Raw genomic sequence first — 19195 nt, forward strand, 5'->3', positions numbered from 1 at the left:
AGTTGTTAGCTGTGTTATATTACATTGTTAGGGTTAGTAAGCATAATATTTCAAACATTTTGATCTGAATTTCTTACAGAACTTTGAAACAGCAGTTCAGGAGAATATTACCATTAATGGACACCAATGGCAGGAAACTTCAGATGATGCTGAGCTTCAGAATGGTGTGTGTTTGGTTTTTAATAATGTCTTCACTTTAGTCTAAGCACTTAGCATATTAATCAAGCAATTGTTCCTCCTGTTGTTGCTAATATATGTGATGCTGTGGGAAAAGATCAGACTGAACCCAAGCTTATGTGTGTTCAGATTAATGAGTTACACACACCTTTTCAATAAAACCTTTCCCCTAAAACAACCTCCCTATATAAAAAGAGAAAAAATAATCCATGAACATGTAAATTCCTGTATCCCTGTGACCTGGAAACAAATGGGGGTGGGGGAGAGAACTCAGTTTGTTCTGAACATTTCAGTTTTGTTTAATACTCAGTTATCAAGATGATGGGTGATTTATAAATAATAGGTAAATCGCATTTCAAAATAAAGAAGTTTAAGTTTATATAACCAATGTCCAGGGTAATTATCCTGCAAAAGGGTTCATAACAAAAGGACTAATGCAATATTTACAAAATAAGATTTAGTTTGAAAAAATAATCCTCATTTTACATGATCGCTTGTTTTACAGTCCCATTCACTTAGTCTTGTTTCTTCTTATTTTTTACTATCTAAATTGAATAGGACAAATGGAAGGGATGTTATTTTTTAAGCTTTAATGCAAAATAAATCAGATTTAACAAAAAAATGAAACTAATGTTCTTCCTAGTAAACTCTCAACCTTTTTTTACTTTGCAATTTTTTAAATCATGGCACCCCCAGCCTATGATGTAACTCCCTCACATTGATCGTAAGAGAAATACAGTAACAGTTAACATATAATAGAGCAGGGGTTCTGAAACTGGGGGTCGGGACCCCTCAGGGGGTCACGAGGTTATTACATGGGGGGTCGCAAGCTGTCAGCCTCCACCCCAAACCCCACTTTGCCTCCAGCATTTATAATGGTGATAAATATACAAAAAAGTATTTTTAATTTATAAGGGGGTCACACTTAGAGGCTTGCTGTGTGAAAGGGGTCACTAGTATCAAAGTTTGAGAGTTTCCAATGGATGCAAAGTAATGAAAGTCCCACCCCTGCAAAACCACCAGCCAAAGATTAATGACAAGCTAAATTCCTTGTGCATCCTAAGGGAGCAAAATTGATGTTAGGTAATACTACTGTAATTTCCTATACTATCTTGATGGTTGTTTGGTGGTATCTCAAGCCAGTTCTTGTGAGAAAAGTCTGTTTACATCACAGAGATTGGCATCCTTGATTATATCCAGAGACACAAAAGTGGGTGTAATGAATAGATGAATGGGAAAAATGTTTATTTTGCAGTGTAACGGTGCTGCACTCACCTCTTGCGAGCACCCCCTGGCTGAGTGCATATGCCTATGCTCTCTCGGTTTGTGGTGGGTCTTTGCTGACTCAGCCCTCCGGCCAAGTCATCTGTGAGATAAAAGCAACTTGAACCCATTTTGGGGTACAAGTCCAACAGGGGCTTCTCTCAGTGCCCTCTGATGTCTCTGTTTGTCCCTGCTCCGGAATAGAGCAGTGGCTCAGGGCTCCTTCCCTGGAGGCAGTGTCTTCACCCTCTTGGGGCTTCCTGGCTACAGGTCTCCAGCTGGGCCACTATAGTTCAGTTCCCTCCTTCGGGATGTCTCACTGTCCACGCCGCTTCCCCCAGTGGCTGTTGGTAGGGTTGGGGGAGGACCGGGCCTGTCCACTACTCCAGGTCCCAGCCCAGGGATCATGTAGATAGCTATCAGCCTTAGATAAAGGGACACAGCAATGTCTACACTACCGCAGTAAGTCAGCCTATGCTACGCAACTCCAGCTACATGAATAACGTAGCTGGAGTCGATGTACCTTAAGTCAAGTTACCATGGGGGGTCTGCAGGAGAAACTCTCCCGTCGACTTACCTTACTCTTCTCGTCACGGGTAGAGTACAGGGGTCAACTGGAGGGCGATCTGCTGTCAATTTGGCAGGTCTTCACTAGACCTGCTAAATTGACCACCGGTGGATCAATCTCAGAGCGTCGATCCTGGCTGTAGTGTAGTCCTGCCCTACCTAAGTCATGTTGCTGCTCTAATTCCTTGAGCCACTTCACCACAGCCCTGTGCTGTCTTCACCCTTACGTCAGGACCTTGTCCTGATGGAGTCCCCGCAATCAACTCAGGGCTCCTTCTCACTCTGCCTGGCTTCTGGCAGCACGACCTCATCCGAGGTCCTATAGCTCTGTCAGCCACCCACACACCATGCACATTCCTACAACTCCAGCAAGGAACTGAACTTGTTCTGGCTCTGCAGGTCTTCTTATACTGACCTGTTGGGCCCTGAGTGTCTGCTTCCCACACAGCCACTCTAGGCAGCGTGGAGGACCCCTCTGCTGCCCTTTTCTGGAGTGGGGTGTGGCAGGATCACAAGGCCTCCAGCAGGGGGCCTCAGGGCCTAGTCCACCCAGTCACATGCAGTTACTGCTTTTAATATCTTTTAATTTGTAATAATGGGGATTCTTAGCATCCTCTAGTGTTCACAGAAAACAGTCAGTATGGTTCAGTTGCATATACCTGTTAGTGAGTGTCAGGTATTCTTCCTCACATGCAACTTAATGGTTGAGTGAAATTGGAAACACAGGTATGGACTTGAATGTGGAGGAAGAGTTCCCTGAGCTGCTACTTGGTCAGCAAGCTCTAAAAACGCTGCAACTGATGACCTAGGCTGAGGAGACAGCAAGCTATGTTCTGGAATCACTTCCTCTTGGCTGAAAGTTTGGATTTGAAGAAATGGATTCTGTTTTAGAGAGTCTTGACTTAAACCATTGTAAAAATAGTGTTTTTCAAGTTTGCATCATCTTGGAAACTTTCTTTATGGAAGGATATTTTTGTTTCTATTTTAATGTGGATCAGTTTTTATTGGAATACATTTTTCTTTATGGAAGACTTTTTTCCCCTGTTTTTAAAAAAAAATCAAACAAAAAAGGTTTGAATTTAAAAAAAAAAAAATCTGAAAATTCTTACAAGTAGGTAGAGAAGATTCACCCTAACCCACTTTGGATCATTTTGAATTAATGTCAGTGCTAGTTTCTTATTGGAATATCAGTGGAAACATGCCAGAAATGCTCAAGTCAGCATTTAAGTTTGCAGTTAATACAGTTGTAGGAGAAATATTTATTTTAACATGTAAACTATTGATTTTCATTACAGTAGTGCAAAATCTGTTACAAAAATTCTTATTTTATAAGTCTTGTGAATTTTGTGTGTGTGTGTATAAATAACCCACTTATTTTGATGGGAAACAAGGTTGGAGCACAACATTGGTTGTTTGCTCTCAACAAATCAAAACTTCAGGGTCGGATTTAGAGCTATTCCACTTTGTATAAATAAGTACATATTTATTGGACCAGAGACAAACTGATTTATGTAGCCAAAGTAGAACAGTTCCAACAGGAAAGATTGAAAGAGGAATTCCCTCCTCTACCCCAAATAGTCGTCAGCCTGGTGGTCAGAGCACTCGCCTGAGAGGGAGGTGTCTGTTATTTTGTGAAAATGTTTGGAAGGACTTGGTTTTGTCCCAGTGCAGAACAGGAAATGTTTTGAAATCTCATAAATTTTCATGGGATGGGAAAACAGTTTCCCACCCTCTCTATTGTTTTGCTTATTGACATTTCTTCCACATCCACTGATGCTGCACAGATTGATCAGTAGAGGGTGCTGAATATCCATCTTTCCCTAATACACTAACATCTAAAATGTGCTCAGCCTTTGGATCACATGCATTCTAGGATACAGGAATGGAACTGTTACAAAACAGAAGGAAATGGGGTTAGGGTAACTCTAGTTTTCATAGTCTGTAATGATAGAGGATATGACTTTAAATAACATAGGCAGCTGGTTAAAGTTTGTCTGAAGCCTCAGACAAATCTAATAGTATTTAGCTTTAAAAATTGTCAATTGCAATATTTGAGAAGCTAAGAACTTATTTTGGACACTAATACTGCAAACACTACTCACATAATACTTCTCTCCGTACTTTACAGCCAAAGGAAAAATGCCTTGCATATTTTGTCTGATACTTTTAAGAAATTGCTCTTAGAAAAAAAATTTTGTATTACAGAAAGATCAACTCGTAAGTGTGTGGTGTCTGTATAAGTACAGAGATAAAATATAATTTTTCTATATTTCATTGCATAGCTCAGTGTCAAGATTACCACCCTTCATCTCCTCAGAAAATTTAATTATTTTTTTTAAATGTAGTGAAGAATAGCCGCCATTACTGCTGGAAGAAGAGCATTGTCTTAAAAATAGCCAGCCTTTGTTCTGAGTCACAGTATAGTTACAGCACACCTTGTAATAATTCTCAAGGAGTACAAAATTTGTCTGAAGTCTAGCATGTGTCTTCAGGCTGAATACATGTCTGAAAGGGCTGCCACAAATATCAAAGTAATGGGGTTTAATAGATCTGACAAAATACTTGTCAAGCTTGAGGTCCTGATTCAATGCCCATCGAAGTCCATGGGAGTTTTTCCATTGAGTTTAATGGGCTTTGGATCAGTAATCACTTCTAATAGCTAGTTGCTCCAATGTATACTATCTTTGCTGAAGGGAGCTGTTTCTTTCATGAGAACTAGCCTCTTAGAACTTGTCTACTCACAGAAGTTGAATTGCGTTAACTATACTAGTATAGTTATAGCAGAACAATCCCCCTAGTGTGGATGCAATTATAGTGGTATAAAGGAGCTTATACTGGTATATCTTACTCGCAAAAGGGAATAACTAAGGGCTGCCTTGCTATAATTACTTCGGAATAAAATCCCACCCCTGACCGAAATAGTTATACCGGTATAAAACTACAAGATGTGTAGCCCATCTCTTAGCAACAACCAATGCTCTCATAAATCTGAAGCTTCTCAGAAGGATTCAAGGCATCCAGGAAATTAGTATCGTGTAAGATCTTGTCTATACGCAGTTATAATATTAAGCTGACTTTCAGTGTTAGAGTTCTAGAAAGCAGTTACTTTTGGGCAGTCCCACGTCATGTTTGCCTGTGAATCAGTCTCTATTTATATTATATTCAGTGTGGAATCTGAGCATTTAGCACATGTACCTTTAGCAGCTTTACACTGCCAGCATGGCTTCGCTGTATTGTATACATTTATGAGGGGATGGGGCATCTCTCTTATAGGCTCACTTTACGTGATTTAGACTAATGGATGCTAACTTCTCCAAAAAACATGAAACACAAACCTGACCCCACCCTCTGTAGCTAACTAAATTTACTTAGATTGTAAGCAGTTCAGGATAGAGATCATCTTTTCATTTTACATTTGTACAGTGCCTAGCGCAGTGGGGCCTGATCCCTGATTGGGCTCTCTAAGCATTGTTCCAGTACAAATAACACTTGTTGAGCCAGCTACCCTGAAACGGGATAACAGTAAGGAGACTAAATGCCATGAGAAATTTCAATGCCTGCTGTTAGGGGGAAGGACTGAGCAACATTTTGCTTTATTTTTCTTTAGTTTCCTGTAATAATTTTAGTATTTTTTTTAAAGACACTTAAAATAACTGTGTACTGTGTCACCTTGTTTTTCTTGTGAATTTAGGTTCTGACATCAAAATCCTCGAAGATCAGTTTGATGAACTTATAGTAGAGACAGCTACGAAGCGTAAGCAGTGTCCCAGAAAGATATTAGTACATGTAATCAAAACCATGAAAGCAGAGCAAGAAATGTTGGTAAGTATCTTTATTTTGCACTTTGTAAAGATGAAGTCTTAGTAATAAGACTTTATCGCACTCTACTATTAAATCTTTGCTGAGATGCAGCAAGACTGTTAAGTTTTTTTGGGTTTTTTTGCAATAGTTAATGTTTTCAGGTTACAAAGTTAATGTTAATTATGATTTACGGTAGTCCTCAAGTAATTTCCCCAAAGAGACCTCTCCTCTTACTTTTGTAACTGGTGGTCCTTTCAGATTTTGCAGTAATACTAATTAAATTATTCTGTTCTACCTAAATTTTTCAGCAAAAATTACGAAGTTGTTAAAATGTGGCATCACTATACATCACTTTCAACCACTTTTGAGCAATAGTTTTTTATATTTTCCTCATCTTTGGCTGTAAGGCATCCTCATGGGCAGCACAACTCCCGCTACCGCCACTGTCTCAAGATATGTGTCTCGAGGCAGTGGCTTCATATAATAGCCCATAGCAATGGAGATTCAGGGCTTCCTTACACTTTTCTCCAAAAACACTCCTCCTGAAGAACAGCTAAACCTGCTCTGCACAAGTTTCAATCTCCTACATCTGCTAAAGGGAGGCTGCCTTCTTTAAGGCTCTTCAAGTCAATCCATTAAAAATGCTTGAGCAGTGCAAGTTTTATACTTCCCTCAGTTGGGACTGTTGCCTTCTGTATTTCCAGACTTGCTAACAAAGTGTGTGAGCCACAAGAATTTTGTTCCAATAGTGACTAATGACACAAAGAAGTGACTCTCTTATCCTGATCTGCTCACAATTTTGAGAGGTGACTTGTAGTGGGGAAAATATTGTATGGGTCAGACTTGAATATAAATGTTATTCACCTTTCCCTTGTATTATAAAAACGAAAAACATTTTCTAACTGTTGAAGATGTTAGTATTGAAATAAGTTTGTTTCCTCCCTCATAGCCTCATCACTCAACCTGAAGTAAAATCCTAATGCTGAATCTACTGTTACATTCATTTCTGCTACAACTGTTTGATGTCAGATCACAAGATTCATGGCAGGGTCAAATAGCAGGAGAACCTGAGTTTTGAGGGAGAATGTTCTTATTCATACACAAATACCTGCAAAGATGGAACAGTGGAAACTGACACTGATTGGCCATATTAATAGCTTTCTGTATAAATGTTCCCTTTGTTCCAAGTTTATCCAGGCTCCATGAAGGGTTACCTAAGAGTTGCTCTGCAGTTCTATTTCCTAAATCATGTAGAAGATGGCAATGCTTCTCCCAAAATACCTAGATTTCAGCTAAAAATCTTGCTTTCCTCTGCACTAACAACTGAGTTTAGAGTTTGGCAAAATAAAGCTTAATATGGTGACTGTGTACATTTAAATAAGAAATGGACTGACAAAGCTAATTAGATCACTGTTTCTAGCAGTTCTCTGTATTGGATGTAGAGCACTAATCCCACTAACCATTTTTATTACAGTAGTAACTTGTTGTGCTAGGTACTGTGAAAGACATAGATTAAGACACTACTTAAACCAAGGAAATATTTCAGAGTGAAAAATATTTTGAATATATTTTTGTGTATGCAGAAGCTCTACCAGCCTGTTGTAAAGCAACAAGAGATAAAACCTGAGCCTTCTCAAGGTAAGTGTTTGTCATGACAATGCAAATGTATAGAGATAACACTACCTAGCACAGGGGTTCTCAAACTGGGGGTTGGGACCCCTCAAGGGGTCATGAGGTATTACATGGGGGTTTGCAAGCTGTCAACCTCCACCCCAAACCCTGCTTGCCTCCAGCATTTATAGTGGTGTTAAATGTATTAAAAAGTGTGTTTAATTTATTAGGGGGGGTCGCACTGAGAGTCTTGCTGTGTGAAAGGGGTCACCAGTAAAAAAGTTGGAGACCCACTGACCTAGCAGAATCACCAAATGCAATTTTTTAAATAAACACCAATAAAATTACTCTCTTTCAAGTGTGACTTTCAGACAAAGTTCATTCTGTTGGCATAGTTATACAAGTGAGAACTTGGTTATTTGAATACACTTCTATTCTGGATGTAACTGTGCAGACAAAGAAGCTTGTAGTAGCTGAGCATACTACTACATTGCTTTATTAGCACACATCTAGTTCTCTTGTCCTGAACCTTCATGCTATTACGGGCAGGACTTTAGGGCAAAAATCAGCCACTAAGAAATTATGGGGGTTTGGCAAATATTTTCTGTGGGTCAGATTATCCAATAACTGTGGCAGAGTTCCTTGCATCTTCCTCTGTCCACTGTTGTAGACAAGATACCAAACTCAATGAATCACTGGCTTCATCCATATACGGCAATTGCTGTGTTCCTATTCATGTCTTGTGAGACTACCACTTGGTTCTCAACATCAGTCAGTAGGCAAGCAATTGCTAAGAACTGGCTGACCTGGTAAAGAAGCATAAAGTACACATGTTTGGACATGCTTTTATTATTCAGTACTGAGTGGCATAGAGTGGATTTTCTTCTTAAAAATTATAACACTCAAGTCACCTTTTAAAAGTATAACATCAGTGGGACACATATGATATATAAATTGTAACTGTTAAAGCAGAAATTAATTGTTTAATCAGTGTCCTAAGTTTACTAGGTACAGTACTTTTGTAAACAGGACACTGTCCCTGCCCTAAGGAACTTACAGTTAAGAACAAATAAAACATTAAGGGCCATGAGTAGGATGAGTCTTTCAAGGCTTGTCTTTATAAGCTGGATTATCTTCACTACCCTATTTTAAAAGGGTATTGGTTTATTTCTAGCATTTTGAATGCAGTAAATCATACTCTGTGGTTACAAGGTCTTCAGTGTGTTTTGGCGGCACAATGTCATTCACACAATATAAAAATATTTAAACAAATTGAAACATTAACTAGAACTGAGGTAAAGTTTTGATAGAAGCTTTCAATTCTCAAATTGCTGATCTGACTTTACTTTAGGCAATGTTTCCTTTTTGTAACTGAGAGGAGATTGCTCTCAGAAATGCCAGCTTTTGTAGCTAAGGTGACAGCAGAAGCTGTAAAGAACTTCACTCCATAGTTGAGGGTTTTTTTCAGTGGTGGGGTTAGTGTCCACATCTACAGGTTTAAGCATGGATTAACTTTTTGAACAATAGGCAGTTTTTATTTTGTTGCCCTTTTTAAACAAAGCAACAGCAAGTTATTAACAAAAAGCATGTAGTTTGTGCTGAATCTTAGTATTTGCATAGTTGCTGGGAAGTTAATGCATCCCAGTTTACTAAGTGCAGTGGCCAGAAACCAAAAATGTTTAGATTACTCAATACCTTTCATATCCTTTTTTCATTTCCCTGTGTTTTGGAAAGCCTAGAACAATGAGGAATATAATACTCTCCTTGTAAACCTAACCTTTAACCAATAGTGACATGTTAAATGTACTCAATGTGCCATTGTTCCTGATTACCTAGAGGGGTCTCAAGTAACTGCTTTTGTCTTCTCCCTCACAATTTGGGGGAGTCCTTACTTTGTTCAGCCTTCCATCACTCTGTATCCTGTCATCAAAACTTCCTATCATAGATATACCAGCCTTTTGGATGAGTGTCCATTCATAGTCCACTGCTCTTTCTTTAGTTAGAGGGGTTGCTGTGCAATTACTTTCCCTCCCAAGGTCTGAATAATCCTGCCTTTTGAACATCCTTTGCCATTCCTGAATTATGCAGCCTGACACCTGGATAGGGAATCAGATTAGGTCTCCACTAGTAATACTCTTCCCAGGACAGAGTGCTCATTTTCCTGCTATAGCAGACAAGAGTCCAGAATTGCTTTTGGTAGACTGATGAGGAGCTTGATAGGTCTATTATTCTAGCTTGCAAATTATTCCAAATTTTTTATTTTCCTACTTGTCAGAGTGATCACAAGAACTAATTTTGCATAGAGACTTTCATCCTGTTTTTGCCACAGTACGGTAAAATGAAAACGTTTCCTGCATTCTTCATCTACTGTGCAACTTCATTTCTTCCAAACTTCTCTCATCTTTCCAAATTTATCTAATAGAACACCTTCCCATTTTGTTTATAGTGAGTTCTTAATTTTTCTGGAGTAACACTTATCACTCCAGTTTTGCTGAGTGGAAAAGGATAACTGTAACTCTGAATTCTGAGGGCAGCAATTCCAGTTGTATAGCAACAACGAAACCTTTCCTCAAACCTGCTACTTTTGTCTAACTTTCCATTACTGATCTCTTCACATTTGTTGTCTTCTGCCCTACCTTATTGTCTAATATAATGCAATCTTTTAAGCTTCATAAACATGTCACAACAAATAAAACCTAGAAACTGTCTTCCTTCCTTCACAACCTTGTGTTGTCATTGTTTCCTGTGTTTGTCTAATTTAGGTTGCAGACCTCTGGGGCAGGGGCCTTGTATCTTGCTTTTCCTGTCTGCTCCTTGGTGAGGCCTTCAGGCAACATAAATGAGTAGGAGTAATAATGGCAACATATAAAACTTAGCACAGAGAGTTATAATTTTAGAGGTGGAAGTTGGTAAATGACCATCCACATCCAGGTTTTTAGTATTTGCATAGTCGCTGGGAAGTTAATGCATCCCAGTTTACTGAGATGTAAGACCTATGCTATAGGTGAGTTTAAAGACATTTATGCAAGGCCATACTATATTTTCAGTTAGTAGCTCTAACTTTATACAAGTTGCTTACAAGTATTGTGGTGCATGTATGGTAAACAGCAGCCTATCTATACTGGTGGATAAGAAACAATAGAGAGTGCCTCTGGACTTCCTTTGTGGTTTCATGGAGCACATTTACTTACACATGTTTATCAAGAAATCCTAAGATACATACCATTACTTAGCCTTCTCTGGTCTCTCAAAAAATGTTTAAGAGGCTTCAGTCAAGGAGACTTTGAGAACATGGGGTGTGTTGGTTATTTCTCATAAGGTAGCATAAAAGGTGAACAGATAAAAGTAATAAGTGTGAAAGTAAATAGCAAAATATTTCTCATTTTGTAGGCTCATATTCGAAGACCCTAGAACCATAGCCCTTAAAAATCTTTAGTTCAGTTCAAAATTAGTTCAGTTACAACATCTGCAAATGTATATAACTAACAGCTCCTGGGTTTGATGTCAGTGAGGGAAGATTACTTGTAAACATTTCTTGTATATTTTTCCTAAGTGAATAACGCTGTGACTGGCTTGTGGCAACCCTCTGAATGTGGAAACAATATTCTTCTCTAAACACTAAATGAGAAAAATGGGTTGTACAATATGACATGAAGCAGTACTGGCTTTAAGTGACGGGAAATCTGAGGGCTGCATATTTTTTTTTCCTGCTACTGGATAACCTATCAAACTATTATTAATGGGATCACTAAATTTACAAAGCAGTTTATTCTTTCAGTTCCCTGTTATATAAAATACTGAATCACAAAATGCCTTAGAAAGCAACAAAGCAGATGTTTAATAATTTTTAGAAGTATTTTTACAGTTCCCCTTGGAGATATTCTCCTGCTCTTTTTTTTTTTTTTTTTTTTGGGTCACTTCATGATTCTGGGGGAATATAAAATTTTTGATGTTTGTGTTTCTTTGCAGCTTCTCACATGGCAAATCTTAGGCAGGTAACAGGGGTCACATCCAAGCAGATTAGTGAAGCAATGAAGGTAAGATTTCTGTGTGCCTGTTGGGAAGAAATCTTTCATTTAGATTTTTGTCATTTAACATTTTCCATCAATGCTGTAAAACGGCCTGATGAAGCAGAAATTCTAACTAGCCAATATATCCTTTTTTTTTGCCATCTCTATTTGCAAAATTACTGACTCTACATCTTTATCAGTCGTAAGTGCAGTAGAACCCTTGCTTTGGACTAGGTTTCCTTTAAGACTCTCTCAGTGAAAGACCTGTAGAAGTATTCTTGTAATTTGGAATATCCACAGTGTTGGAAAGATTTAAAGATTTCTGTGACTGCAGTGTTTGGAACATTTAAACCATCATTTTAGAATAATGGTATTGCCTCTATCTACTAAATAGCATTTTATCACTTTGGTAAGAAATTTGAAATGAGCGATAGTATTTCCACCTTATTTATTCTTGATAAACTGTTCATATGTTCTTCTCTTTAGTCTTTAAACTTGCACTGAAATTTCCTTACATGAGCTGCTAATGCAGACTCTTGCTATTATTGCTGTATGAATTAGTGTTGGTAACTCACAACTATAATTCCAAAAGATTGTGTTAGGTGGGGATTTTATGGATGTCAAATTCTAGTTAACATGTTTTTTCTACCCATAATTAATAATGTTAGTTTAATTATGTAACTTGGGATTGGAGATGCTTTGTTGTTTTTTTCTTTGTAGTCCCTACCAGCATTGATAGAAAGAGCAGAGGGATTTTCCCAAGCGTTAACTTTGCAGCCCATCTTAGAACTATGCAAGCTTCGCCAAGAAGTCTTTGCTGGCTGTGAGGCTAAGGAAGAAAATAAAATCCAAAGCTTTATAACACAAGTGGAAGTCACACCAGCAGAGGCTGCTGCCAGTAAAAATTCTAATCTTATCCTGAAAAGAAAGAGAACCGCAGATTCGCCACAGTTGAAATACTACCCATTGAGACGAAGAATTACGTTGAATACGTGAAAGTTTTTCTTACACTTACTTTCAAGCTTGAAAATCTACTCTCCCCATTTCCACAGTATAGTTTAACTCTGTTCTTTTCTGACAGTGAATTACAGGTTTTTCAACAAGAGAATTCTTAGTGGCTGTGTAGCATTTAATGTTTTTCTATATTTTCTCTCTTTACTGTTACATCCTAGTCATGTGAAAATGTGTACATTAGCAGTGATGTTCATCAGAGTGCACTCATATTCCTACAAATTTTTCTCTGTCCTTCAAAATAGTAAACTCTATAGATTAGCCTATAATTCTTTCTATATTCTTTTATTGTAGGGATAAACTCTGGTCTTGATCCTTCAGTTGCTTGCACAAGTGCATAACTTTATGCATGTGAGTAGACCTATTGTGTTCAATTGGATTATTCATGCATAAAGCATGTGTATAAAAGGATTGGAGGATGAACCTATTGTATTGCTCCTTAAATATAGCTAGCTAGATAGCTGTTGATTTCTTTAATTGTTGAGGAAAAGTAATTTTAAAACACGTCCGTCTCTGTATAGCAGAAATAGTTTTCATTTATGAAATTCGTGTGCAATTGCAAAACTGGTCCTTTTTTTAGTACAATTATTTTTATTCTAAATTTGGGTGGGTTTGGCTTATTTTTTTTATAATCCATGTTATACTAACATGGAATTTTAGTAAAATTTGTATGCATTTATGTGGTATAGTTTTTGAACAAAAACCAGGCCTTTTCGGTCTTGTAATCTGTAACATATCGGTATTTTCATGTCCTCCTAACTACAAGTGTTTAAGTGCAACTACTTTGGGATCCCTAGAGGACACTTCTTCATGTTAGAGGATCTCCAAGCAGAGTGAGTGTGTGTGTGTGTATCTGTAACTACAGTATTTTTTACTAGACTTTTAAATCAAAGTAGAGTAAAATTAAATTAATATCAAGCTGAACTGTCCCACATCTGAGTTTCTTCATATTATAACAATAACTAGAAGATCGCAGAGTATTAAATTGAGCAACTTGCCTTAATAATTTATATTTCAGATGTTTCAGAAGTCAAAGCTATTAATATAACTTTTTCCTGGCTTACGCTTGCAATATAACCTTATCTCTATTGCATGCAAAGTGCTTTCTCATACTGAATTACTTTAATTACTCTTTATTGGAGAATTTCACTGATCAAGTAGACTCAGTAAGAGGGAAAGGATAGGCCCCACATAACCCTTCAGAGACTGAAAATCTTTAAGAAAAAATGTGTGGCAAATTTTAGTTTAAAATATTGTAACTAATGCATATAAACTTAGTACAGAGTGAGAATTTGTATGTTGAACATTTGTACATAAATATTGTTTTTATGACTTGTATATTTATAAATAAACATTTGTGGTATTGTACAAATCAAATAAAACTGTAGTTAAAAAATACTATATGAAATCTCAATTTAGTTTATTTACCAGTTCAAGAGTAATTATCTAATCTGGGAATATGTAGTGACTCTAGTGGGCTAATGTATTAGTACCTTTGGAAACTAGGTTCAGATTTTGTCTTGGGTACCAGTAGGTGACCAGATAGCAAGTCTGAAAAATTGGGACCAGGGCACAGGGTGTAAAATAGGATCCTAAGACAAAGCCCCTAACATCAGGACAGTCCTGATAACACGCTAGGTACTGGTCCCATTCTGGTTCTTATTTATCCTCTCCAAACCACGCATAACTCAGTATGGACAGAAGTATCTACTTGAGAGGCCCAGGACTGGGATTGCAAGAGTGTTGGGATTATTTTAGCATGTAGAATATAGATAGGAAAGAAGAATACAATCCACCTGCATTATGCAGGCTTGTGTGCTTTTTTTTTTTTTTTTTTTTTTTTTTGGTGGGGATGAGAAGACACCAACCGCCCCATTCCTTCACCCAATCATTGATCCACACGTATTCTTTTCAGTTCCTTCTGCCCCTTTTCCCGCAACCCCTCAGATAAAAATCTTCCTTTTCTACTTGTAAGACCGATATGTGAGCACTATTTATTTTAGGATTTTGTATTGGCATATATCCCTAGTATCTATGCATCTCCTAAGTTAATAGAATGGCATAAGAAAGTCTCTAGTTGGTTTCAGGAAGCCTTTGGCTCTTCTTCCTTAACAGTTGTAGGTAAGCACCAACAGTGTGTTTGATTTGTACAAATCAACAGACTTGACCCCTGACCCAAGGAACAAGAATTCTAAAAGTCAAAAATCAGGTAAACCCCTTAATAGAACCTGAGCGAGGCATCTTGGAGCTACTTTTATAAACGGATCTGAAGATGGCATCATATTGACAATGTTTGAAGGTTCCATGAAAAGTGGGATTTCAAGAGGGATATGAATTAAGTGAGTATGGATGCTTGGTGTTCTGCAGCAGGGAGAACATTCCAAGCACAGGATGTGGTGTGGAAGAAGACCCAAACCTGAGTGGTAGGGGAAAAAGAGGTTAAAGGGAAACTTGGTAAGAAACAAAAATATCACTTTAAGTCTTGTGGATAGGCTCCGTGTCTGAACAGGGATGCTCTATGAAGTTCAGGATATCCGATGACAACCATGGGCCAGACTTACAGGCAGAGGACATGACAGAGGCAGAATGTTCCGAAAGGCTTCTCTTTGGAGTGGATGTTGTGGTAAGATGAACTACATGGTAAATATGTTGCTGTTTATAAATATGGAAAGCTTCTTAATGCGAACCAAAAAGTGACCCATCATATTCTTTTGCAGCGTTCCTTGTGCATGGCCTCAATATGCAAAGTGCTTCATTTTTCTGTCTAAGATACTTTTTCCCTTCAGTGAACTTTCCATACTTCCAACTTTCCAGTGTTGCAAGGCAAGTGTCTGAAGCGTGCATTTACTGAAATGTCACAACAGTCAAACTTTTATTTTTAACTTAGGGTAAAGTGGTATTGCATCAGGAGACGTCTGGCAGTTCTTAATATAGCCTCTGAATTCTGCAAGAGATACCTACTCCATAAAGGAAAGACTGTTCTTGATAGTTATAAGTTCCAACCACATTTCCATTATAAACTGGATTTTTGACCCATTACATTTTTCATTTTAGATGTAATATACCTTACATCTCTCAAGCAGCAGTAGATGTGGGGAGGGGCTGCAGATCCACTCCCCATTGGAGGAGAAATCAGTGATGCAGAGTCTGGGTTTATTTTTGTGGTAACTCGTTTTATTTACGCTTTACATACTGGTTCTTGAACAGAGGTGATCACAAAGAGCATGTAAGTAAATTCCCTTTTCAGAAGTCTCTACCCAGTTCCTAAGAAGCAACACTTCCACAAGAATTTACTCTAGTTGGAGAGGTTAAGAAAGAGAGCAAACTCTTGCTGGTTGCCACAGCTCCCCCAAAGAAAATTAACAATACAACATTTCTGCAAGGACTACGTACTGCTTGCACACTAACCGCTGGTCTGCATGGTGAGGTAGAGTGTGGCGAGGTAGTGTGTGGCAAGCCAGAGCGTGAACCTACAGCATATTGCTAATTCATTGTGTGGGTCCTGCTAGAGCACAGTAAAAGTTCTTTTTTAAATAGATGCAGCTTAGGTGTGCTTACCGAAGCTGGAGAAATTTGTGTAGCGGTACTGATAGAGGGATGGTGCTTATGACTTGCGGCCATATCCCCTCCCCAGGCTATATGAGGCAGTACTGTCCTGACCCCCTCTCAGTTCCTTCTTACCACTCCTAGTTGGAGATGGAGCTCTGTGTAGTAGAAAAATTGTGAGGTTAAGAACTATTGTTTAGTGTATTTCCTAGTTGTATGTAGTTAGTAGGGAATCTGTTAAGTCCAGTACTGATGAGAGTGATGCTGGCACTGGCTTTTTTCACACCAGCAGACAGCCTTTGCCTTTCCATCCCAGCCTCTCCCTTGGTCCAGGACTTTGCCAAGGCTACATAGTTTATAGCGTCATTGGTTTATGGGCTGCTGAACTTTTGGGTCTGTCGGCACCACACCCCAATGTTCACCTTCCGCAGTCTGTGCAAGCAGAGCTGGTGCTGGGCTTGGTGCAAGGGACTGCCTCGGCACCATTGCATTAGGCATCACTGATGTTTCTGTGGTGGCTCTCACCACACTCCACTTCAGCATTGTCACGTACTTTGCTGCTGCTGCTGACTTTGGGGTCAGCAATGGGAACAACGGAGGGAACAACTGGGAACAACAGAGGTGTACTCAGTGCTGACAGTACCATTTCCACTGTCAGCTCCAATGGACTCCTTTTTGGGGGACAGATGAGTCAGACCAGTTACTTGCCCCTTCAGGGCTGGCTCCACCATTATCCGCAGAAACTCAAAGCTCCTTGGTGTCGAGGCTGGGCTCTTCCTCCTCCCATTCTCCACTGCCTGGCCCTTATCAGGGGCTGTTTATGGAGCACCATGGGTACCAGAATTGGCGCTCGTCTCACTGTTGGGACGGGGGGGCCCTGGCCCAGCACCTACTGGCCACGAATGTCTTATCCTTATGCTTAGTGACCTCCAAGACTGCGCTGGGCTTTTAGGCAGAGTTTCTGCAGAACACCCCTAAGTTGTTGGATATCCTGCAGCCGTCTGCTCCTGGGAAAGTGGCCCTCCCTATAAATGATGTGCTCCTAGAGCCTGCAAAGGTTCTTTGGAGCATGCCGGCTTCAGTACCACCTATTGTGAAGCACATGAAGAAATGCTACTTAATTTTGGTGCAGAAATTGGAGGGCTTTTACTCCCAACAGATCCCAAATTCCCTGGTATTAACCACAGTGAATGATCGAGCCCAGCAGGGTGGATTAAAGTCCGCTCCCAAGGACAATGACTGTAAAAGATGGACTTAATGGGAAGGAAAATTTACACCTCCTCCTCCCTGCAAATACAGATTGCGAACCAGCAGGCATGTCCAAATACAACTCTGTAAAATGGACTGCTATGTCTAAGTTTGCAGACAGGCTGCCTGAAACCTCAACAGAGGAATTTTGGGTGTTGATCACTGAAGGCTGCTTGGTGGAAAAGATGTCGTTGCTGTCCACAGTGGATGTCGCAGTCACTTCATCCGGAGTTATGGCCTCCATGGTGACCATTAAAAGGAAGTCCTAGCTGCAGAATTCGGGCATTGCTCCCAAAGTGCAGCAGACTGTAGAAGATCTGCCCTTCAATGGCTGGGTGCTTTTTTTTGGACAAGACTGATGAGACTGTACTCCTTCAGGGATTTCAGGGCTATCCTATGTTCCATGGGGGTGTATGCACTGTTACTTCAAAGGTGCCACTATGATGGTTAACAATACATGTAATGACATCCGCAATGCATCTGTGGGCAGCTTTTTCCTCTCCCAAGACAGTGGGACTACCCCAGAAAGGGGCGTAGGGCCCAGAGGAGAAGGAAGATGAGTCCAGGGTTCAGACAGTCCACATGCTCTCCCCGAATGTCCCCCAAGTGCCCATTTTGATTCCTTGGTCCAGAACAGTGGTCCCAGCCATCCCTCCCTGTACCCCTCTTCTGTTCAAGGACAGGATGTCTTGCTTTTACAATGTTTGGGACTCCATTACAACCAACATCTGAGTCCTAAGCACAGTCAGTTCAGGCTATGCTATCCAATTCCTCTCCACTCCTCCTCCTCCCCACCTTTCCTCCCCATTCCTCATCAGAAACCTCTCTCACAAGATACTACTCAAGGATACTACTCCTTGAGCATGTCCATTCTCTACTGGCTTTGGGAATGGTGGAGGAAGTTCCTCTGGAACACCGGGGCCAGGGCTTCTATTCCCAGTACCTACTAGTCCCCAAATCCAAAGGCGGGATAAGACCCATTCTCTACCTTCACAGACTCAATAAATATATCCGGTACATGAAGTTTGGAATGGTCACCCTATCAACTATACTCCCCATGTTGTCTCAGAACGACTGGTATGCTGCTCTGCACTTTCAGAATGCCTATTTTCATGCAGCAATTTTGCTGAACCACAGAAAACTCCTCCAGTTTGTCATGGCAGAGTGCTATTTTCAGTACGCGTTGCTTCCTTTTGGCCTGTCTTCTGCCCTCTTCTCCCCCCCCCCAGTTTTTTAACAAGTGTATGGTTGTTGTGATGACATACCTCAGAAAGAAGGGTATTCATATCTTCCCATATCTGGATGACTTGCTGCTAAGGGACAGGTCCAGAAAGGAAGTTCTTTCTTTCTCACGTATGCACTACACTGTGCATACTTGATTGTCTGGTCTCATCCTAAACACCGGGAAATCAATGTTGGTTCCCACTCAGAAAATCAAGTTCATTGGGGCCCTAATAGACTCTACAGGTTTGAGAGCATTTTTGCCAACCTACCATTTTCAGACGATTGACCACCTTTGCTTTGATCTGCAGTCCAGCATTCCATAACAGTTCATATATGTCTGGGGCAGAGGCAGATTAGGGGTTTGTGGGGCCCTGGACCAGAGCAAGTGGGGTCCCCTCCCCACCCCTTCTGCCTGCAGTCCCTCCCACGCTGCACACCTACCGGGGGGTCTGGGCAGGGGTGCTTGCCGCCCCCCCCACTTCCCTTGCCCAACCAGCACTCCTGCCTGGGAGCGGGGTCTGGTTGTGGGGGCTTCCTCTGTTCCCCAGCGGGAGTGCTGGGTGGAGCAGGGCAAGCCCCCATGCCCCGACCCCGCTCCCTGGCAGGAGTGCCGGTGGGGAGGGGCAAGCCCCTGTGCCCCAATCCCGCTCCCCAGCAGGAGCGCCAGGCTGGGCAGGATGCAGGGCACCCATTTTTCCAGGGGCCCCCAATTGGCCAGAGCTCCAAGGCACGGGCCC

At 40.3% G+C, this 19195-nt stretch overlaps 1 protein-coding gene across 1 annotated transcript in view; it reads left to right on the forward strand.

Annotated features, from left to right (window-relative positions):
• Positions 1-14238, forward strand: part of NSL1 (NSL1 component of MIS12 kinetochore complex) — a 16799-nt gene extending 2561 nt beyond the window's left edge. Inside the window, exons 2-6 of the mRNA XM_073338939.1 lie at positions 80-164; positions 5699-5829; positions 7392-7446; positions 11389-11456; positions 12150-14238. Coding sequence (XP_073195040.1) covers positions 80-164; positions 5699-5829; positions 7392-7446; positions 11389-11456; positions 12150-12425 — 615 coding nt within the window. The 3' untranslated portion in view covers positions 12426-14238. The remainder of the gene's footprint in view (positions 1-79; positions 165-5698; positions 5830-7391; positions 7447-11388; positions 11457-12149) is intronic.
• The last annotated feature ends 4957 nt before the right edge of the window (positions 14239-19195 follow it).

The sequence above is a fragment of the Lepidochelys kempii genome, chromosome 3 (assembly GCF_965140265.1).
Source record: "Lepidochelys kempii isolate rLepKem1 chromosome 3, rLepKem1.hap2, whole genome shotgun sequence".
Classification (NCBI taxonomy): domain Eukaryota; kingdom Metazoa; phylum Chordata; order Testudines; family Cheloniidae; genus Lepidochelys; species Lepidochelys kempii.